Source organism: Protomyctophum bolini, assembly GCF_963924005.1.
Source record: "Protomyctophum bolini genome assembly, chromosome: 1".
In the NCBI taxonomy this organism is placed as follows: domain Eukaryota; kingdom Metazoa; phylum Chordata; class Actinopteri; order Myctophiformes; family Myctophidae; genus Protomyctophum; species Protomyctophum bolini.
In genome coordinates, this window is record NC_137862.1 from 8,712,512 (window position 1) to 8,736,511 (window position 24,000).

At 44.2% G+C, this 24,000-nt stretch overlaps 1 protein-coding gene across 1 annotated transcript in view; it reads right to left on the bottom strand.

Annotated features, from left to right (window-relative positions):
- LOC308314911 (SH3 and multiple ankyrin repeat domains protein 2-like) overlaps window positions 1-24,000 on the bottom strand; it is a gene marked incomplete at its 3' end in the record, with an annotated part of 151,079 nt that overhangs the window by 91,286 nt on the left and 35,793 nt on the right. The window contains 6 exon segments of the mRNA XM_080762720.1: window positions 2,756-2,923; window positions 4,876-5,027; window positions 7,174-7,282; window positions 11,230-11,304; window positions 13,234-13,440; window positions 22,152-22,373. Coding sequence (XP_080618846.1) covers window positions 2,756-2,923; window positions 4,876-5,027; window positions 7,174-7,282; window positions 11,230-11,304; window positions 13,234-13,440; window positions 22,152-22,373 — 933 coding nt within the window.

Below are 24,000 nucleotides of genomic sequence, written 5' to 3' on the forward strand. Positions count from 1 at the left end.
TTGTTGCTTATACATTTGAACACTTTTATGTGACATTCTGCATAATTACAGTAATAAAGGGGTAGGGTTATATACGTTTTTTTACTTATTTATTTATTTATTTACAATAAATAAATAGTATTTACAATACTTGCGGCCAGTGAGACTTGTTTTTTTTATTTTTTATATTCTTTTATTTGTGCTATATTGCACTTATTTTAATTATTTTACTTTTTTTTTTAAATGTTATCATGTTCGGAATAAAGTTTTTCATTCATTAATTAATTCATTGATTAATTCATTGAGTTTATAATGTTGGTACTTTAACCCATTTAGGACTGAGACTGAGATTTTGATTAATTGAACAAGGTGGACCCTCTTGTAAACAAGCGTAATGCTTAATTGGGTCGTCCACTCGCAGTTAACAGTCTTTGTATTGAGTCTGTGCTTGAAATGTACTGTAATTCTGCAATCTGTTAAGAAAAATGACATGTAGGAAAACACTTATAACAGCTAGGATACAGCATAAAAAGACAGTGAAAGGGTAGGTACCCTCACAAAAAACATGCAGTAATCCTGGTCTCTAAACTGCCTCCCCCTGGCCAGCCGGGGCGCCTGATGGAGGTGAAAGGAACCGGTTGGAATAACGTGTTCCTTCCACGCGCTACGTCCAACCAGGGAAACTCCCCCCTGTCAGGTGTAAGGGAGCAACTTGGACACTCAGGCATGAAGGAAGCATGAGTTCAAGTCCGTTGCTCTCCCCTTGTCCCCCATATATGGGGACTAGGTTGGAGGAGGGTGTGTAGAGCCCAGGATCACATTAGATGATTGACACAGGGGTGAAAAATGGGTTACAAAATCGTGGGATAAAATATATATATATAAAAAAAGAAAAAAGACAGTGAAAGTCCCAAACTTTGTATAGGTAAAAAGCCCTTCCTCTGGGACCCATGGTATCCACGGGGTGTAAAGATTTTGGGAGATCTATACCAAGAAAACAATTTGAAATCAAAATTAAAAACGGAATTTGGCCTACCTGCATAATCACTTCTGGCAGTACTTACAACTGAGACACCTATTGGAGAAAACCTTTGGTTCTCTCACATCACCCCCCCCCCCTAAAATTGACACAGTGGAGAGTATTTTTAAAATATTCGGATTGGGACATGAGGCTTCTACATACTATGCCATGTTGCTAGATGCCAGTGTAAATCCACACCCAAGTTGCCATGGGAAAGGGATTTAGGGATTACAATATCAGATGGTGAATGGGCTAGAATTCTTAGGAATGGAAGGAAAATGTCAAGAGAACTACGTACAAGGTTGATTCAATTCAAAATTATAAATAGAATATATTGGACACCATCGAGACTGTTTAGGGTCGGCTTGACTGATGGTCCTGAATGCTGGAGGTGTCAGGATAGAGACGGTACACTTGTACACATGCTTTGGGGCTGTCCCAAAATTCAGGAATATTGGACCGCTATACATGAAAGACTGGAGAGAATAGCGGGCCTACACATTCCTTTTTCACCCAGTCTGTTCATTCTGGGGGATCCTGCCACATTGAGGCACGTTGCTCCTCCTTTAGCTGAATGGATACAAACGGCCATCATGTCAGGTAGGAGGCTGCTGGTCAAGGACTGGAAGGCCCCATCTGCACCGTCCCTTTGGGACGCCTCGATGGGACTATTGGCCGCTTACGAGCGACTGTCATACAGGCTGCTCAATAGAAGACGACTATGACTCAAAATGGGGCTTTTACCACATGCATGTATCAGGACTCTGAATAGTTTCTAGCTCTGAGTGAGCTCTGAACGGGCTGCAATGTTGGAAAAATATATTGAAGAACTATGTCTGGAACTGGGGCTGGGGTGGACTGCGGGATATTTCTGTGCATCTGTGCTTTGTTTTATTTTGTTATGTGTTTGTTATGTTTTGTTTTTTGTGCATCTGTAGTATTGTGTATTTCTTTGGTTGTGTCTTGTCAATGTTTTATACATATGGAAGAAAATCAATAAAGTACAAATCATAAAAATAAAAATAAAAGACAGTGAAAGGGTGAATTCAATGAAAGGAGACCAAGCCTTTACACATTTCTGCCGAGATTTGTACCTGTCGTATCGGAGTTTCTCCAACGGTATAAAGGATAGAACATCCTTGACCCGACTTGTGAATGTTGGAGGTTTATCGGATTTCCAATTGCGGAGAATATAAGTCTCCTCGCTATGAGTGAAGAAAAAGCTATGAAATTGCCTTGGGGAGAGGTAATTGGGCAATTGGTAATTGGTGCATCGTTGTTGGGAACTCCAAATATAGCAGTTATCGGGTTTGGCACAATTCAATGGTTGTATTGATATTTGTTAAACATAAAATATGTAGTTCCAGGGACCTCAACCTCCCCAGTAGCAAAGATTTGCAGATGAAGACGAGCTGTTGGAAACCATCCAAATGGTTGTATTGATACTTCTTAAACAGAATGGACTATTAATGGTGAACGAGCAGATAAAGACGAGGTGTTGGAAAGCATCCAAAACAGACTCTGGGCTCAGGATGATGGACACATTCAGCTCCCTGAATGGCTTTATCTACAACCGGCACCAGCTGCCAAAACTGATGCCAAAACTGATGCCAAAACTGTTGGCTCTGTGTGTGTGCGTGTGCGTGTGTGTTTGTGTGCGTGTGCGTGCGCGCGTGTGTGTGTGCGACTGCGTGTGTGTTTGTGTGCGTGTGTGTGTGTGTGTGTGTGTGTGTGTGTGTATGTATGTGCGTGTACCTGATGAACCTCGCTCCATCCGTTCTCGTCCTTGCAGCAGACCTTGGCGTGGTGGTGCAGCAGCAGCTCACAGCAGCCCGCGTCTCCTCCCACCATCACACTGTGATACACAGACGTCAGGCCACGGCTGTCCTTGTAGTCTGGAGACGAACCCAACTGTAGCAGAGTCTGTAAAACATTTAGATAATAGTCAGGAGACGAACCCAACTGTAGCAGAGTCTGTAAAACATTTAGATAATAGTCTGGAGACGAACCCAACTGTAGCAGAGTCTGTAAAACATTTAGATAATAGTCTGGAGACGAACCCAACTGTAGCAGAGTCTGTAAAACATTTAGATAATAGTCTGGAGACGAACCCAACTGTAGCAGAGTCTGTAAAACATTTAGATAATAGTCCGGAGACGAACCCAACTGTAGCAGAGTCTGTAAAACATTTAGATAATAGTCTGGAGACGAACCCAACTGTAGCAGAGTCTGTAAAACATTTAGATAATAGTCTGGAGACGAACCCAACTGTAGAAGAGTCTGTAAAACATTTAGATAATAGTCTGGAGACGAACCCAACTGTAGCAGAGTCTGTAAAACATTTAGATAATAGTCCGTAGACGAACCCAACTGTAGCAGAGTCTGTAAAACATTTAGATAATAGTCTGGAGACAATTCCAACTGCAACAGAGTCTGTAAAACATTTAGATAATAGTCTGGAGACGAACCCAACTGCAACAGAGTCTGTAAAACATTTAGATAATAGTCCGTAGACGAACCCAACTGTAGCAGAGTCTGTAAAACATTTAGATAATAGTCTGGAGACAATTCCAACTGCAACAGAGTCTGTAAAACATTTAGATAATAGTCTGGAGACGAACCCAACTGTAGCAGAGTCTGTAAAACATTTCTATAATAGTCTGGAGACGAACCCAACTGTAGCAGAGTCTGTAAAACATTTAGATAATAGTCTGGAGACGAACCCAACTGTAGCAGAGTCTGTAAAACATTTAGATAATAGTCTGGAGACGAACCCAACTGTAGCAGAGTCTGTAAAACATTTAGATAATAGTCTGGAGACGAACCCAACTGTAGCAGAGTCTGTAAAACATTTAGATAATAGTCTGGAGACAATTCCAACTGAAACAGAGTCTGTAAAACATTTAGATAATAGTCTGGAGACGAACCCAACTGTAGCAGAGTCTGTAAAACATTTAGATAATAGTCTGGAGACGAACCCAACTGTAGCAGAGTCTGTAAAACATTTAGATAATAGTCTGGAGACGAACCCAACTGTAGCAGAGTCTGTAAAACATTTAGATAATAGTCTGGAGATGACCCCAACTGTAGCAGAGTCTGTAAAACATTTAGATAATAGTCTGAAGACAATTCCAACTGCAACAGAGTCTGTAAAACATTTCGATAATAGTCTGGAGACAATTCCAACTGTAGCAAAGTCTGTAAAACATTTAGATAATAGTCTGGAGACGACCCCAACTGTAGCAGAGTCTGTAAAACATTTCTGATGACGATTCTAACTGAAACAGAGTCTGTAAAACATTTAGATAATAGTCAGGAGACGAACCCAACTGTAGCAGAGTCTGTAAAACATTTCGATAATAGTCCGGAGACAATTCCAACTGTAGCAGAGTCTGTAAAACATTTAGATAATAGTCTGAAGAATAACCCAACTCTAAGGCGTGATTCATACTCCTATTTTAGAGCCGAATAAAAGTCGGTTCGGCTCTGGGAAATATTAGGCTCAATTTATAACAGTCTGTCACAAGATTTAGGCTCAATGTTTGAAACAGATGCTATATAGAGCGTCGACGAGGCACCAGGGAATAATTCCCCATTCATTTTTCCCAAAGGCGTTTCAAAAAGCCAGTTTCAAAAACAGTCGAGTTTACAAATGACAATAAACACATTTTTGGGGCCGAACAAATAATTAGAAAGAAGATAAACTCTAAAAGAAAGTGTAAAATGTTTTCTTACAATTTACAATTTAGGCATTTAGCAGACGCTCCTAATCCAGAGTGATTTACAATAAGCAAGTGTGTGTGTGTGTGTGTGTGTGTGTGTGTGTGTGTGTGTGTGTGTGTGTGTGTGTGTGTGTGTGTGTGTGTGTGCGGTACCATCAGGGATGCCAGGTTCTTGGAGCGGGCTGCTTTGTGCAGAGCTGTCATTCCATCTCTGGCTCTGAAGTCCAGATGAGCGCCTCCGTTCTTCAGAACCTTGATCTGGTCCGACACATTGTCCAGGTGGGCCGCGAAGGTCAGCGGGGTCTCTGGAGAGACAAGGACACAGAAACCTTTAGACATAGAATCCTGTGTAACACTGGTTCTGGACAAAGACAACTTTACAACAACACATCAAAACCCTTTTCATGTCCAGAAGTCCAGGACCCTCAAACTAAAGTATTTCTCTAAAGTATTTTCTCGTGTTTTCTTTCTTTTGGAGAAAACAAGACTGCCCATAACTATGGAATGGATTATCGCGATGGCACAGACGTGTGCCGTAGACGATGTTTTACCTAATTGGCGGTCAATGGGTTTATTGCTCATGGGGTGAGTCATGGACAGAGGCACGCTCACTCACACAGTCACTGTAACAGACTCCCGTCACATCACGCTGTGCACGCACACACACACACACACACACACACACACACACACACACACCGTGAGTCATGCATTGGACGGAGCCATACCAAACCATCTGAAATGAGACAAATCAGCCCAATCGGTCCAGTCAACCGCCAGAACGACTGTGATCGAACACCATAAATTACCTCAGTCTGTGCCCAACCCGTGCGTGCGTGTGTGTGTGTGTGTGTGTGTGTGTGTGTGTGCATGCGTGCGTGCGTGCGTGCGTGCGTGCGTGCGTGTGTGTGTGTGTGCGTGCGTGTCTATTCTTAGCGTCTGTCTGCATTAATTCATCTGCAGGTCGCTGGAGTGTGACTAATCACTATCAATCTGTTCTGTGTGACACGATGAGAGAGAGAGAGAGAGATAATAGAGACGGACAGACAGAGTTAGAGAGAGAGAGAGATAGATAATACAGACAGACAGAGTTAGAGAGAGAGAGAGAGAGAGAGAGTGGTCTTCAGTTTGTCTTTGAACCTCTTCTTTTTTTTATTAAAATGTTTAAAGGCAAAGAGGTATATAGGGATGAGGGGTAAGGCACAAATAGTGCCCTTAAGGTCCTTAATGCCCAGTTTTCAGTGAAGAGGTGACCCACCGAAAACTACAATGTGATGTCACAACACATCTCTCTGTTTTTACCACTTTTTATTTGCTGGTCAACTCTTCACCAAAAAACTGGACTTCAGTCGACTAAATATCGTGAGATTTTAGTCGACTAAAGGCCTATTCATAGTCCAGTTTAAAGCTATAGACTAAAGCTAAACGCGATACCAGTCAGAAGAACCTCCTAAAACTTCTATTCCTCCATAGTCCGACAGGGTGTTGAAGGGGAGTCCACGTCTGACTGACCTGCTTGCTCAGTCTCACGTCAATAACAAGGATTTATGGCTGCAGTTCAGGGAAACAGAAGGTGTGTGTGTGTGTGTGTGTGTGTGTGTGTGTGTGTGTGTGTGTGTGTGTGTGTGTGTGTGCGTGCGTGCGTGTGTGCGTGCGTGCATGTGTTCATGTGAAGGAAACCTTGAGCTGAAGGGGAACAATGGAGTAATGAGGTGTGATCTATCAGACATTCACTAAGTAATGTTTCATAAACGACACACACGCACACACGTATATACAGTAGCCTATATAAACAACATACATCTTAGACATTCAGTAAGTAATGTTCCATTAACGCAGAGTTGGAGAGCAGCTGTTTCATGCCACAGTAAAATGGTCATAAAGGTATGATCATATATAAATAATATGGTGATAGGGGGAGGGGCCAATACAGAAAGGTGCTCCAGAAATGACTCTTGCGGACATGTTTGGGTAAAAGATCTAGGGTGGTTTTCACGTTGAACCATTGTAAAGCGCTTTGAGCACTTGGAAAAGCACTATAAAAGTGCAATTAATTAATTTCTCATTTACTGTTTTTTTTATAGTTTTTCAGTCTGTAGTCCCTTCCATGCCGAGGTCTCAAGCCGGATATATTATTTTGAAGACCCAAAATAGGTTAGGAGTCATACCATCAATATCAGGGTCATGGTAGTTAGGGGTCAAAGGTCATAACTCCATTCTCAGGGTCATGGTAGTTGGGGTCAGAGGTCAAACCTCCAGCCCAAAGGGAATAGAGTGGCGACACTAGAATTGACTCCCATTGTAACAATGGAATGCAATGGCATAGTTCCAATGTTTGGAACTATAGCCTCATAGGCACCCGCTTTGCGGCGAGATCAAAGCGTGTTGCCACTCTCTGCTCTTCCACTCAGACCTCCAGTCTTTAGGTTTAGGGGTCAGTCGAGGTCATACCTCCAGTCTCAGGGTCGTGGTAGTTGGGGTCGAGGCCTCTGTCCAACATCTTACTGATCTTATCCACCTGACCGTGTTGGATGAAGTCCATGAACTTCCTCAGGTTGGCCTGAGAGAGAGAGAGACACAGAGACAGAGAGAGAGAGAGAGAGAGAGAGAGAGAGAGAGAGAGAGAGAGATACAGTGGTTTACCCGTTGTTTAAAGCCAAGACGGAAATAGCAAGACTCGCCATCTCTGTTTACTTCCTGTATATCTGTGTGAAGTGAGCGGACACCTTTTTAGGAGATGGGAAGCAGAAGGTTGGAGAAATAATAATAATAATAATAACAGAGGATATGCGCATGCATAAAGTGGAGTGGCAAAGAAGCCACTAGGCTACTTTACAAGGGGATGCACACGCAGATTAGACGCCAACGGACCAAGCCTGTACCCCAAGTACAACTTAAAATATAATCTTGACTACCTGTCAGTGGGGAGTGTTGGCTGATGAAGGAATATCAACATCCTAATACATCCTAATACTGGGGGGTCAAATTATGACAGGCAATTCCTGTCAAAAAACACTTTGTTTGAAATATAGACACTCGTGCTTTCCACGGTGTGATTTGGGGTCCTAAGGGGGCAGTGTTGGCTGGGAGGAGGAGTAGAACTAAGGCTAGGGATGGGTATCGTTTGGATTTTTGCGAATCCGGTACCGATTCCGGTTCTGCTTATCGATTCCGGTTCTTAACGGTTCCCTATTTCGGTTCCAAAATGGCATAAAATCTAATGTTTATTTAACAAAAAAGCTCAATGTCAATTTAAGACGAAGTATAATGAATATTATAACATCCTCTCCTTTATTGAGCCATTTGTGGATAATACCATTATTATTATTATTTTAAATATACTATCTATATAATATCTATTCTGTATTTACCCAGGGCATTAGAGCGCCGCAGTCCCGCCCCCTTTCAGAAAAGCGAGTGGCCCAGGAAATGAAACCCCAATGCATTCTCCCATCGGCACTTCTAATATAATTTATTTAAAGACGGTTACGCCGCGGACAAAGCTAACTCGGATCGTGACAAATCATGACAATGAACACAATGTTTTGGGCCGATCAAATCATTAGAAAGAAGAAAAGAAAGTCAGGAGACAACACTATCTGTTTAGTTTTTCGTCTTATAAATTATTTGATCGGCCCAAAACATTGTGTTCATTGTCATGATTTGTCACGATCCGAGTTGACTTGGTCCGCGGCGTAACCGTCTTTAAATAAATTATATTAGAAGTGCCGATGGGAGAATGCATTGGGGTTTCATTTCCTGGGCCACTCGCTTTTCTGAAAGGGGGCGGGACTGCGGCGCTCTATAGTGTCGTAGGCTACTTCTCTTATTACCAATAACAAATAAAAGCATGTCTGAGATCTGAGAGCAAACACACACACACACACACACACACACACACAGGCCCTTTCTGAAACCAGTCCCTTGACTTGAAGTGCTCTCGTGAGGTTCCCTCGCCAGGAAGTGCCCCTCCAGCTGAATCTGAAGTTCCCTTGATTATGGTGCTGGGTATAAAAAACTGTTTGGAAATACACTCCCTCCTTGTGCAGAAACAGAAAACAGACACCATTCGTTGCCATGGTTACCATCATGCAATTGTGTTACTGTTACCTGTTATTTTGTGTGTGGATTTCATTAATATGGAAAAAGGAAATACAGCGTGACATATACAGTACATCCATGGTGTTTATAAATCATTGTTGTTTTGTGTGGTTTCATTTATAGTTTTTCACGGTGGGGTAAATAAAGAGCCCTTGTGAACATCAGTTGGAGCGTTGTCTATTCTGCATCAGATGGAGATTGTTTGGGAGGAGTTTATCATTTATTTGTGGCGGTACCTACATTTGTAGGCCGCGGTTTCCATGCGGACAGAGAGCAGGGCTGCACAAGGCAATCGAGTCTAGATCGGCACGGACTCGCTCTTGAGGGCTTTATAAGCCACTTCCACGAGTGGTGAGGAGCTGGTTTCAGAAAGGGACACACACACACACACACACACACACACGATTGACTGGGCAAATTAGCATCGCTAATTAAGGGAGGGGGGGGGGCACGCATCTCCGGCCGATAGGTGAGAAGGGGTTTTCCGATCGACGTGCTAATGGGGGGATCATTGAAAACGAAGGCGGCTTGCATGCTGTGGTTTGCTACTAACAGAAATGTGCATGCACACGGACTGCCCAAAGTATAGGCTATCTTTTCTTTTTTTTTCGCCACCAGTTAGACTGGCAAGCTGAAACTGACTGGGCATCTGGACCCTACACCGTGATCACTCACACACACGCACGCACGCACGCACGCACGCACACACACACAGGCGCGCATTCGAAGTGAGTGCACCAACGCTTTCTCTCTCCTCTCTCGTCTCATGTTGATTCAATGCTGTATGCAGTGAAGACTCAGGCAGGGCGCAAGATTCCTGTCCCCTCTTAAAAGTTTCCTCCCATAAACTTCGCTTGAAAATTACGTTTAAGAAACTTTAATAATGATGTTGCTTCAATGCTGCAGTGCCAGGCACAGCGCGTGTCAAAGCAAAGTTCTTTGTTTACCCTGCAGGGAAGTGGACTAAGCTCGAGATGCTTGTTTACAGCCACACCCTGCTCGTAGAACATGACGTGCCGGCCCGGGGATTCGAACTGGCGACTTTCCGGTATCAAGACCGCTCCACAAACCGCTCGGCCACCACTGCCCCCGTCTGTTTCAGACTCCTCGACAACTAACTCCATGCAGATAGAGATAACCGAAATTGGATTATTGTAATGGGTACCCGGTAGGCCGGTACCCAGGCACGTTGGGTTCGGTATACATACTTGGTCCCGAGGTTCGGGACCCACCCCTAACTAAGGCCCTATACCAGGTTCTGGACCCACCCCTACTCACAACAAGTACTGCAGGTTTTTAGTACTTTGTGAATATGAGCGTCCGGAAGAGAGAGAATGTTTTTAATGTTCTACGGCTTAGTGGAACCAGAGCGTCCACTTTACCTCAATGTCAAGTGGAGGGTAGAGAAGAGGGGCCTTCAAATATTTAAAAAATCACTCAGCTATCGGATTAATCTCCACACACACACGCAAACGCACACACACACACACACACACACACACACACACACGCACGCACACACACACACACACACACACACACTCCCCAAAGAGCCTTCCATCGTGCAGAAATACAGCAGCAGGTGCAGTGACAATCAAGCTCCTATTTACAGTGATGGAAAGTAACTAAGCACTTTTACTCAAGTACTGCACTTAAGTACAGTTTTGAGGTATTTGTACTTCATTCACGAGGCCATGAATTTCTGTACTGCAAAATATTTTGATGAGAAATATTTTTTTATGGAATATTTTATATTGGGTAAAATATACCCGTGTTTAGTGATGGTGTAACACAAAAAATTGTGTTAAATAAAAATGTACTTTTCAGGATTCCAATTAAAAAATAAATCAAGATTTCAATATAAATAGCCTAGAGCAAAAGATATGATCCTTGAATCCTTGACACAAATACACATGTTTATGATACATAGATGGTTATATTTCTAGAGGGTGACCCCATAGATGGGATGGTAACTGTTGTTATTTATTTTCTTTATATACGGTACTTTACTGTCCAATATTATTGTGTGTGTGGGTGTGTGTATAGTGAGTGTGTGGGAGTGTATGCGTGTGAGTGTGAGTGTGAGTGTGAGTGTGAGTGTGTGTGTGTGTGTGTGTACGCGTACGCTCACATATTGTTTGCATTTTATTATATCCTGTCCGTGTGTGATCTCCTACAATTATAGCATTTATCTACTGTTTTTATTTACTGAGTTGGCAACACATACTGTAATGTTCAATTGTTTGTCTTTTTGCTTTCTGTATGTCCTTGTCTATTTCTGTTCATGAAAAATGAATAAAATTTAAGCCTAAAAAATAGCCTATAGCAAAAATAGCCGATCTACAAGCTCAGAACGCGTCGCAATGCGACACGTTTTGAGCCTGAGATAGATAGATAAATGCATACCTTGGTGTGGAGCTTAGCGATCATCTTCTCGTCCACATGTGGAGGCTGTCTGTACACTCTGCTCTTGTAGCGGAACTGTGGAGGACAAGGGTTCAAAGGTCATGACCTCATCCAGGGAATTACACAGAGGTGAGTGGTGTTGCCGAACAGGACTCCAAACGTGGCTCCACCCCCTGTCATCGTCAATCCGAGCAGCAGATAGAAAGAGTGTGGTAACTCTTCCGGTCAAGAAAGGCACGTATTACTCAGTCTTTATCTTTTGATTCTTTATCTCCAGATTTGCAGAAGGACATACAGAACACTGTGGGATTCCAACATGGCTACGTTATCTCTATCTTTCACAAAGTGACCATCAAGGAAGATTATATGAAAGGAAGAGACATGAAGTGGCAGTCTGAAAACCCACCTCTTCAGACTCCATCTCAGCCTGTGTAGCACTTGCCCTAGCCTCGACGACCTAAAGGCCTATGCCAAGACTCAAATCAAGGTTGCCGTAGCTGTACCCAGCCGTTTCCAATATCTGTGGTAGATGCAACATCTCCAAAGGCACGCTGGGCCACACCTTCTGGTCCTGCCCAAAAATCGTTTTGTTCTGGCATAATATTTTTTCATGGTACAGCACGGTATATCATATTAATATTGTTCCTGATGCTTTAGCTGCTCTTATCGGATGCTCTGACGCCTCTCTCGCACTGCCATACACCATACAGCAGACGCTTATGCTCGGCACACTAGTAGCCAAAAGAATGATTTTAAATGAATGGAAGACATCGACTGTACCTTGTTTTATTAAATGGCTTAATGAATTTGTATCTTTGATACACCTGGAGAGGTTGCGTTGCAACAGACAGGACAGTCTAGCCACTTTTGAGTATATTTGGGGCCCTATTACTGCTCACCTTGACTCTGCTGCGTAACTGCTGACCTGTTTCCCCTACTGTTCATATTTATATGTGCCCAAGTGCATGTTTATATTGTATGTGCTGTTATAGGTATGTATATATGTATATATATATGTATGTATATAGATATATTATATATATTTATGTTGTATTATGCATTATATATTTATGTTCTGTTTGGCTACTGATATTCATGCCCTCCTGCTCTACTCTTTTGATGTCTCATGATGGTTGTGTTCATCCTATGACCTATGCTATCTTAACACGATAGGCCCCCCCACTCGTTTGATATACATTGCCCAGTCTGGTGTATGTGTCATTGTTATGTATGTCTTGTTTGTCATGTCTATAAAAACCAAATAAAAACTAATATAACAACAAAAAAAGTTGCCGTAGTTTACAATTTGTTTGTTGTGTTGTGTGTTGTTTGTAGTGTATACGCATAGTTTCATTATATAGATATTCCAGTTAGGTTCTTAGCTTATGTATAGTATGATCATGATGACTGACTGTTTATATGTATTTGATGTATTATCATGTTTTTTGTGTGTGTTCTTGAAGATTGAGTACCACTGACATAGAAACATGTTTTTCTGAAAAATGTTAGGATGTTAGCCTTTTTTCCCAGTCTAAAATGAGTTAATACAATCAGATTATAGTACGTTTCTGTTTGGATGTATGGGCTGTCACACATTTAGCAGATTAATTAAACATAACATCGAGTGTTGCAACGTGGCTAGGTAAATCTCCTCTTCCTGTAACTCTTCCGCAAAGTCTGATCTTAATAGAAATCTAATAATCCAGGAAAATCCGCAATGGAAATGCAGATCTCTGGAAATACAGTGGTACTGTATATGTACAGTGGCGGCCAGGTGACGCTAGTGCCCCGCTACAACTTGTAGCATCGGCAAAGCGTTTCCGCTTCCATCCGCCCGCTTTTTAAAAACCTGGCAGAGACGCCTGGTCTAGGCGTTTGTTGACGCGGCAGTGTGCCTGTGCCCTCACAGCACCACAGCCAATCAGTGTAAACTTGCTGATTGGCTGCGGGTACGTACCTCTAGACATGGGACCCCCTTGCTGCTGATTGGCTGAGGGTACGTACCTCTAGACATGGGACCCCCTTGCTGCTGATTGGCTGAGGGTACTCGCGCAGGGTGCGTTCCTCGTCCAGGAACTTCCCGTCGCGTCCGTTGCTGGCCGGCTGGAACAGTCCGTAGTTCAGAGCGTCCTTCAGGCTCTGGCTCAACGTGCACAGGATGCGCTGCTTGGACGTCCACACCGTAGAGTCCGGGTCCAGACGCATGCATTTCTGAGAGAGAGAGAGAGAGAGAGAGAGAGAGAGAGAGAGAGAGAGAGAGATGTATTTCACTGTCACTTAAAGGGACATTTCACCGTTTTAATAAACTCCAGTCACTCAATGTTAATAGTATTTGTAGTAGATAACAGTAGCACAATTTGAAATGTGCACCCTGTGGCCAGAACAATACTGAAGTCTGTGTGTTTGACTAGGGTTTGACTGGATCGCTGAATTCCTATAAATAATGATTCCTTGTGGAGAGGGGGGGGGGGGGGGGGGGGGGGGGCTGTGTGGAGGTGTTACTTTATAGTCCAGGAAGGAAGTGAGACCACATTTCCATGAAAGATTTTTGGTCATGAACATGGCGCCATGACTAGAATATCTTAAAAACACACATTATACACATAAAACCCCCAGGACAGTGTTAACAGTGTAAACATTATACACATAAAAACCCCAGGACAGTGTTAACAGTGTAAACATCATTAACCCATTCTGACCGGGAACCCATTTTGGTGTTAGCATCATGTTATGCTTTAGCTATTGAAAAATAGCAGATCTACAAGCTCATAGCGCGCCACCGAGTGGCGCGCTACGAGCTTGTAGGTCTGCTATTTAAAAAAAATCGAAGAGCGACTGACATTTTTTTAGAATCTGATCTCAGGTCAGAATGGGTTAATCAGACCAGTGTGTGTCCAGTGGAAACCTCGTATGAATCTGATCTCAGGTCAGAATTGGTTAAAGTAAGCTCTGGTTGCACAAGGGGTGAAGTCGCAACACGTGTCGTGAGCTTTTAGTTTACCAAGACATGAATAAAAAATGAAAAGTTTAAACATTTACATAATGAGATGGATGCTTCACATTACATTAAATGTTGTCAATGTTTTTACTGTGTGTGTGTGTGTGTGTGTGTGTGTGTGTGTGCGTGCGTTGAGGATACAGAGTGACTATATGTTTGAATTATTCAAGTGTGAAAGCACTGGCTGTACACATGCACACACACACACACACACACACACACACACACACACACACACACACACACACACACACACAATTCTGTATGATATCCTATTGTCAAAGCACTTCTCTGAAGCAGTGGGAATAGATGAATATTTCAGTGTTCATGGTAAAGAGAGAGAGAGAGAGAGAGAGAGGCAGAGAGAGAGAGAGAGAGAGAGAGAGAGAGAGAGAGAGAGAGATTAAATAACAGGATATAGAGCACCGAAGTCTAGCGTCAATATCGGTAGAGGGCGCTAAGTCCACAGGTTCATGTACTTTTTATTTGCATTATAATCCCCATAGGAGGATTTTAGATCGCCTCATATAAGAACTGTTATTGAAAAATAATCAAATCAGACCGTTTCACTCATATGGATATGAAGCATCAACTGACTGAGAGAAAACGCTACTGTTACTGCTGCTGAATTAGTTACATTTTCGCTAGAAAACAGACGGTATCAAATATGAGTGACTGACGGTCGTAAAACGATACAAAGACACCTCCCCGACAATTTCGCAGAGACACTTTTATTTATTTTTGGACCACAATGCTTATATGAGATGATTTTAAGATGACCCCATGCTATTCTCCATAGAGAAATTACTTCCGTGAACCAAGGGATGAGCGAGTGACGTCAGGACTTCGGCGCTCTATATGTAATTGCGACAATAGGTCACAATTGCTATACAGCACCAAAGTCCTGACGTATCTCGCTCATCCCTTCGATTCCCCTGGTTCGCGGAAGTAATTTCTCTATGGAGAATAACATGGGGTGATCTTAATATCGTCTATTATAGGCGCTGTGGTCCAAAGATAAACAAGCTGTCTCTGCGTTATTGTCAGGGAGGTGTCTCTGTATCGTTTGCAACAGTCAGTCACTCATTATATGATACAGTCTGCTTCTAGTGAAAATATAACTAATTCAGCAGCAGTAACATTAGCGTTTTCTCTCAGTCAGTTGATTCTTCATATCAATAAGTGTCACGATAGGCAGGAGATAGAACCCAAGCGCAGAGCCATAAGCAGAGAGTTCAGAATAACTTCTTTATTAAATCCAAAACAAGGGTAAAGCTTACACAAAACTACAAAAAGCAGCAAGCAGAACACTCAAGGATGCAAAGCTAAACTTGTTTAAACTCAAAAACAGGGTTGCAAAGCAGTTCAAAAAAGCAAACCTTTACATGAAGCCCAAGTGTAATGTCCAAAATACCAAAATCTCTGAGACACACGAAGAAGACAGGAACACGGAACACCTCAGGAACAGAGTGTATGTACTGGCAATGTTTGTGTGGAATGAGTCCAGTCTTATGGGGAGCAGGATGATTGGAGAAGTGTCCTCAGGTGTGAAAGGGGCATGGCACTGTGGGGATAATGAGGGAGTGTGAGCAGGTGTGTGGCAAGGACTGAGAGTGGGAATGTAATGTGGGAGTGGTTGACATGGGGACATGGTCTGTAGGGCGCCAGACCATGACAAATAAGAGTGAAGCGGATTATAATGCAAATAAAAAGTACATGAACCCGTGAATTTGCGCCCTCTACCGATATTGACGTCAGACTTCGGTGCTCTATGAAAACCAGTCAGTCCATCACGCCACCATATATGGCCGTCAGTCCGTCACGCAAGAAAGGCATAATTATGCTCTACCACTACACTACAACCCAATGACAGCATCATCAGAGACATTCACCACTCTGTCCAATCCACTGACAGCATCATCAGAGACATTCACCACTCTGTCCAATCCACTGACAGCATCATCAGAGACATTCACCACTCTGTCCAATCCACTGACAGCATCATCAGAGACATTCACCACTCTGTCCAATCCACTGACAGCATCATCAGAGACATTCACCACCCTGTCCAATCCACTGACAGCATCATCAGAGACATTCACCACCATGTCCAATCCACTGACAGCATCATCAGAGACATTCACCACTCTGTCCAATCCACTGACAGCATCATCAGAGACATTCACCACTCTGTCCAATCCACTGACAGCATCATCAGAGACATTCACCACTCTGTCCAATCCACTGACAGCATCATCAGAGACATTCACCACTCTGTCCAATCCACTGACAGCATCATCAGAGACATTCACCACTCTGTCCAATCCACTGACAGCATCATCAGAGACATTCACCACTCTGTCCAATCCACTGACAGCATCATCAGAGACATTCACCACTCTGTCCAATCCACTGACAGCATCATCAGAGACATTCACCACCCTGTCCAATCCACTGACAGCATCATCAGAGACATTCACCACTCTGTCCAATCCACTGACAGCATCATCAGAGACATTCACCACTCTGTCCAATCCACTGACAGCATCATCAGAGACATTCACCACTCTGTCCAATCCACTGACAGCATCATCAGAGACATTCACCACTCTGTCCAATCCACTGACAGCATCATCAGAGACATTCACCACCCTGTCCAATCCACTGACAGCATCATCAGAGACATTCACCACTCTGTCCAATCCACTGACAGCATCATCAGAGACATTCACCACCCTGTCCAATCCTGCTTCGGGTATGGCATATAACACTCCGCCCGGGGTTATTTAATGCATTAAATCATAGTTATTTAATGCATTAAATCATAGTTATTTAATGCATTAAATCATAGGTTATTGAATCCATTAAATCAGAGGTTTTTAAATCCATAAAATCTTAACACCGGACCGGATGTTATCCCGGATGTTATCCCGGATGTTATCCCGGATGTTATCCCGGATGTTATCCCGGATGTTATCCCGGATGTGGCCAAAACACTCTCGGTGCGACCGACAACAACGGGAGGTATGATCAAATCTAGTACGACTAGCGACTGGACAGCGGGGGACACAAAGTGACTAGCGACTGGACAGCGGGGGACACAAAGTGACTAGCGACTGGACAGCGGGGGACACAAAGTGACTAGCGACTGGACAGCGGGGGACACAAAGTGACTAGCGACTGGACAGCGGGGGACACAAAGTGACTAGCGACTGGACAGCGGGGGACACAAAGTGACGTGAGTCACTTTGTGTCAGACGTCAGAGTGACTTCCATTCATTAATTCCCACTGTCATCTCTTCTAGTCAATTTATCTTGTCGTCTTTTAGTGGCGTAGCATCATCATCATCATCATCATCATCATCTTCTTTGGAAGGATGCCAGAGAGAAACAGAGTGATGCCACACGCACGCTCACAGTGCACGCACACACGCACGCACGCACGCACGCCAGTGGCTTATCTAGTAAAGGCCAGAGCAGAAAGCTGCCTCCCATGGCTACGTTTCTGCCTCCCCTCGAGAAACGTTTATTTAAAATGATATGCCGCTACTCAAGGCGGACAGACAGTGTAGCAGACAGAATAATACACATGTCTGAAGGGGTTTGAGTCCCCCACCCCATTCAGTGACGACGTATAAACACCATACACACACGACCCGAGTCCCAACCTCATTCTTCGTTTGATTGATGAGAGAGCAGAGCAGAGACACAGCAATAGCACCGGAGAAAGAAAAAGGTTTGCACACTTATTTTAGACCCAATGACGCCTAAACCCCCCCCCCCCCCCACGTGGTAATAAACTGTATACTCTGGCTCTCTCTCTCTCTCTCTCTGGCTCTCTCTCCCACAAACACGTTGTTAAGTTACCGCAACTAAGACTACATTTCCTGTCAATAATAAGCAGTGTAAGATGTAGTTCATTGGGAGTTAAAGGGAGACGCTTTATTGTGAAGGGCCCTTCACGGCGCAGGCAGGAAATAGAGGGTTTAAACTGGGCTGCTTGGCTGCACGTTAGAGTACTAGAGTAGATGGATTTGCTCCGGTATGTCCGCTGTGGCTGTATACAGTTGTTAGCCCTGCTCTGCAATCGCCTGATAAAGTTGAGTTTTGATTCTTTGAACAGTCATAAACAAGACATAAAATTACCACAGGCAAAAGAGGGCAAGACCGATGGAGTAGGGTGGAATACAAACACAGCAGCTCCATCCACATGCACTGGAGGTGAGTGAAGTTGCATGCCAGGGGTTTAGTCTGAAGTAGTATTTACGGTCCCATTCGGCGTTCGGTGGCGGCGTGCGGGCGGGTGGGCGGATGTGTTGGGGTAGCACCGGGGTGGGGGGGGGGTTAGGGCCCGGGCTGTCAATCTCGCCTCGGGGCCCGTGGGACCTTCCAACCGCCACTGCCTAAACCTGTGCGGTAGGGTATAGGCTATCACCACCACCCTCGCTGGGGAAGAACCAGAGTCTGTTGCCTGTCGGTCTCTACAGAGACAATCAGGTTTCTATCAGCTATGGAGGCAATCTGTGGCCGGATGCCTGCCTACCTCGTACTGGCTATGCCTTACTCATAAAGAATCCCTGGCTCCGCGCCTGAGGCACGCCCGCACACACGCACACACGCACACGCACACACACACACACACACACACACACACACACACACACACACACACACACACACACACACACACACACACACACACACACACACACACACAGAGACTCTGCTCTCTCACTCATTTAAAAGAGATCTATTTAGTTGTCGGCTTCTCCCACACAAGTGGTTTAACAATGACACGTTCCTCTGAATGGAGGGGGGGGGGGGGTCGCCCGCCCCCAACCCACAGTTACAGAAACAATCTATATATCAACTCCCACTCAAGTCTCCTCTGTCTCTCTCTCCCCTGAGTCCTGCACAAACCATTGCTGCACGCACACACTTCCATTATAACAGGCAATATAACAGGCAAAACGGAGGGATGCTACACACAAGCGGGCCGCCATCCTCTTTATTTAAAGAGGATGGTGAAGAAAACATGTCGCGATGCAACAGCAAGATCTTAAGCTATATGTGGTTTGTGGCTCTGCTCAGCCCTAGCTGTTACTACAGTGTAGCTAAAGAAAGAACACTAACCCTAACCCCAACGCTTGACAGTATCTTAGCAATTTCAATACTATTGCACCTCAATGTCTTGTTCCTGTTCCCTCTACACCAAATCATCGTCACTGGAATAAACCCAAGCTTGTAGATGTTTTATTTGGGCTGAATGATCCGCTTTTATTGTCACATAACGGCTTTTACAAACCAGTCTGTCTATTGTGACTTATGTCTGTCCCCCATGTCATGTTACGGCACCCGCCTAGGGGAGCTGGACCGCAACATGACCACGATGGACCCAGTTACATTCATTTCTTATCATAGTCTTCTCAGGTAATATTCTTTCATTACAGCCACACTGTCTCCACACAGAAGACCCACAGAGGTTTGCCTTCTGCCTCCCACCTGACTTGAAACCCCCTGTTTTCAGAGTCCACCTTTCATTTAGCCCTTTTTGGGGAGAGGGGTATAGCTGAAAGTTGACCATAGGCGATATACTTTCACTGCTGATCAATAGTGAAGAGAAGACGCAGTCTTGCGCTCGCGGGCCCTCGTTACGCGCCAATGCACTCGCAGTGCATTGTGGGACTTGTATAATTATGGTGGTCCGTGCAATATACCAGAGGGCAAGTTCTAATACTAATTAAATATCATCCCACGGGCCAAAGATAATTCATTCACGGGCCTGATTTGGCCCCCAGGCCTTGAGTTTGACATTTATGTTGTAAGGTGATGGTTAACTCATGATCATCATCCTCATTTCATAATTTTTCGACCGCGGTCGAGACCATGGATGTTCACGCCAGACTTCCCGGTTCTTCATTGCCACCCCCAGTTCCTGCTTACTGATGCCTGTGTGGCTGTGTCCCTATAGCGATGACAGGGAACGACAGTTTTCTACCTCTGGTCTGCTTTGAGGCAGGACTCCAGAGAAGAAGGGAAGATATAACCTCATGATAACAGACAGACCATGACACTAGGAGGGAAACACATTATGGAGCGCACAGACTGAGCAGTGGGTTTGCTGGCAGTCCACATGGGAGTGAAGAGAGGACGCCTGGTGCTGAACAGAGGTGGCCTTTTATCCTCCTCCACCACCAGCCGGGGACCAATCACCTCCTCCAGGCTCCGAGACACCACCTGCTTTCCAAATCATTAATTTACTCTCTCACTCTCCTCTGCCCACTTCCTCAGCTGACACACCTGTCACACATCAAAGCATTCACTTACTCTCTCACTCTCCTCTGCCCAGTTCCTCAGATAACACACCTGTCACACATCAAAGCATTCACTTAGACTCTCAGGGCTGTATTTTGCGTGTCTTAAGTACCAGGTCTTATTCCCTAACTTGAGTAAACTAAAGACCTGGAGGCGTGATCAATGCTCTTTGGACACTCAGAATAGCCAAATGGTCAAACTCATTTAAAGGCAAGAGGCGAGAGGAAAGTGTTCTGAAAGTAGGTCAGGAGGAGAGGTACTTACAACAACACCTACCATCAGCCCAAGGCCCTTACACCAACACCTACCATCAGCCCAAGGTCCTTACAACAACACCTACCATCAGCTCCCTGTACTTACAACAACACCTACCATCAGCTACAACAACACCTACCATCAGCTACAACAACACCTACCATCAGCTACAACAACACCTACCATCAGCTACAACAACACCTACCATCAGCTACAACAACACCTACCATCAGCTACAACAACATCTACCATCAGCTACAACAACACCTACCATCAGCTACAACAACACCTACCATCAGCTACAAACAACACCTACCATCAGCTACAACAACACCTACCATCAGCTACAACAACACCTACCATCAGCCCAAGGTCCTTACAACAACACCTACCATCAGCTACAACAACACCTACCATCAGCTACAACAACACCTACCATCAGCTACAACAACACCTACCATCAGCTCCCAGTACTCACAACAACACCTACCATCAGCTACAACAACACCTACCATCAGCTACAACAACACCTACCATCAGCCCAAGGTCCTTACAACAACACCTACCATCAGCTACAACACCTACCATCAGCTACAACAACACCTACCATCAGCTACAACAACACCTACCATCGGCTCCCAGTACTCACAACAACACCTACCATCAGCTACAACAACACCTACCATCAGCTACAACAACACCTACCATCAGCTACAACAACACCTACCATCAGCTCCCAGTACTTACAACAACACCTACCATCAGCTACAACAACACCTACCATCAGCTACAACAACACCTACCATCAGCTACAACAACACCTACCATCAGCTACAACAACATATACCATCAGCTACAACAACATATACCATCAGCTACAACAACATATACCATCAGCTACAACAACACCTACCATCAGCTCCCAGTACTTACAACACCTACCATCAGCTACAACAACACCTACCATCAGCTACAACCACACCTACCATCAGCTCAAGGTCCTTACAACAACACCTACCATCAGCTACAACCACACCTACCATCAGCTCAAGGTCCTTACAACAACACCTACCATCAGCTACAACAACACCTACCATCAGCTACAACAACACCTACCATCAGCTACAACAACACCTACCATCAGCTCAAGGTCCTTACAACAACACCTACGGTACCATCAGCTACAACAACACCTACCATCAGCTACAACAACACCTACCATCAGCTCAAGGTCCTTACAACAACACCTACCATCAGCTACAACAACACCTACCATCAGCTCCCAGTACTTACAACAACACATCAGCTAGCACACGCACACACACACACACACACACTCACACAAACAACCCACCGTCTGCTGCAGGTCTGGGATGGAGACGCGTACGACCAGCGAGTGTGCGGGACCGTGGTCCAACGACGCGCGGCCCGGCGGCGACGTGGTTGCGATGGTCTCGTAGATGGTCTCGTCTCGGGAGGAGCTGTCGGACGACGCAGACTCCTCCGAGCTCTGAGCCATCTCGTCCTCGCTGGAGGTGGGGCTCCGGAGCATGGCCTGCAGGCCTGGAGGATTCATCTGAAACAGAACGGACGTTTCATTAGTCTGGAAGACTACACACCGCGGTGATGGGCCATCACCTCAAACTGGAGTGTGAATAGGCCTTTTATTTGCAGCTAAACATTGCTCTCAAAAGTGTTTTTGAAGACATTTGAGCGAGAAATAGACGAAGCAGTAAAACCCCGAAAATGGATTCAATCTGATCAACTCACTTCCTTGTTTTCCGACAGTTCTCTAGCTCTGCAGCTGGGCAGACGCAACCAGTGCGACCGCGACACTTAAGGGGTATTTTTTTTGTTGTGTTTTGGGTCAATTTATTAATTTATGTTATGGTATAGCCATAAGCCATGTAATAAGCGGGATAATTTCTGGCTAGGTGATCGGCTTTGCCTTGGTCCATTTTGGGTCGGGAACCCCTTTTGGTGTTTTAAACATTGTTATAATTTAGCTAATGAAAAATAGCAGATCTACAGTCTGCTATTTTTGATAAATCGTTAAAATGTGCCTCAAATCTTCATGATTTAGAAAATCTTTGTTTTTTTTCGACGTCAGGCCTAAATGGGTTAAACTCCCCGTTAAATTGTCATGATTTAGATTTTTATTTTATTTTATTTTAGGCCTAAATGGGTTAAACTCCTCGTTTGTGAATTATCTCCTCACAACGACTACCTAGCCAAGATCCCTTACTTATAGGCTGGTGTATTCTGTGATCCTGATTGGTTGATGCAACAATACATCCAGAGGTCAGAGGTCAAACTCCACAGATTGATTATAGGGATCATTATAGAGCCCTGTGTGTGCGCGTGCGGGCGTTTCTATCATCCAATCAGCTCTCAGCATACAGACATTCTCAGAGGAGTCGAAGCACAGGCTCATTAAAGGAACACTTCACCATGTTCACCCTATCTTCATATAGTCACTCCCCACTAATGCTCATTATATATTATCAAATTGAGATAAATATAATTGTGGGGGTCCTTGGCATATAATACTTTTGGGGGTCTTTGACATATAATAATTTGTTGGGTCCTTGACATATGACACTTTTGCGGGTCCTTCTTGACAGTTTTCTGAAATACATTATGTTTCTATATTAGTGGTTCTCACAGGGTTAAAACCCTATGTTTCTATATCAGTGGTTCTCACAGGGTTAAAACCCTATGTTTCTATAGCAGTGGTTCTCACAGGGTTAAAACCCTATGTTTCTATATCAGTGGTTCTCACAGGGTTAAAACCCTATGTTTCCATATCAGTGGTTCTCACAGGGTTAAAACCCTATGTTTCTATATAGCAGTGGTTCTCACAGGGTTAAAACCCTATGTTTCTATATCAGTGGTTCTCACAGGGTTAAAACCCTATGTTTCCATATCAGTGGTTCTCACAGGGTTAAAACCCTATGTTTCTATATCAGTGGTTCTCACAGGGTTAAAACCCTATGTTTCTATATCAGTGGTTCTCACAGGGTTAAAACCCTATGTTTCTATATAGCAGTGGTTCTCACAGGGTTAAAACCCTATGTTTCTATATCAGTGGTTCTCAAACAATTTCACGTCAAGGACCCCCAAAAAATATAATGTAATTGAAAACCGACCACCATCTGAAAATATGTTGTTCCAGGGACCCCCTCCAGAAGCAAAGATTTGAG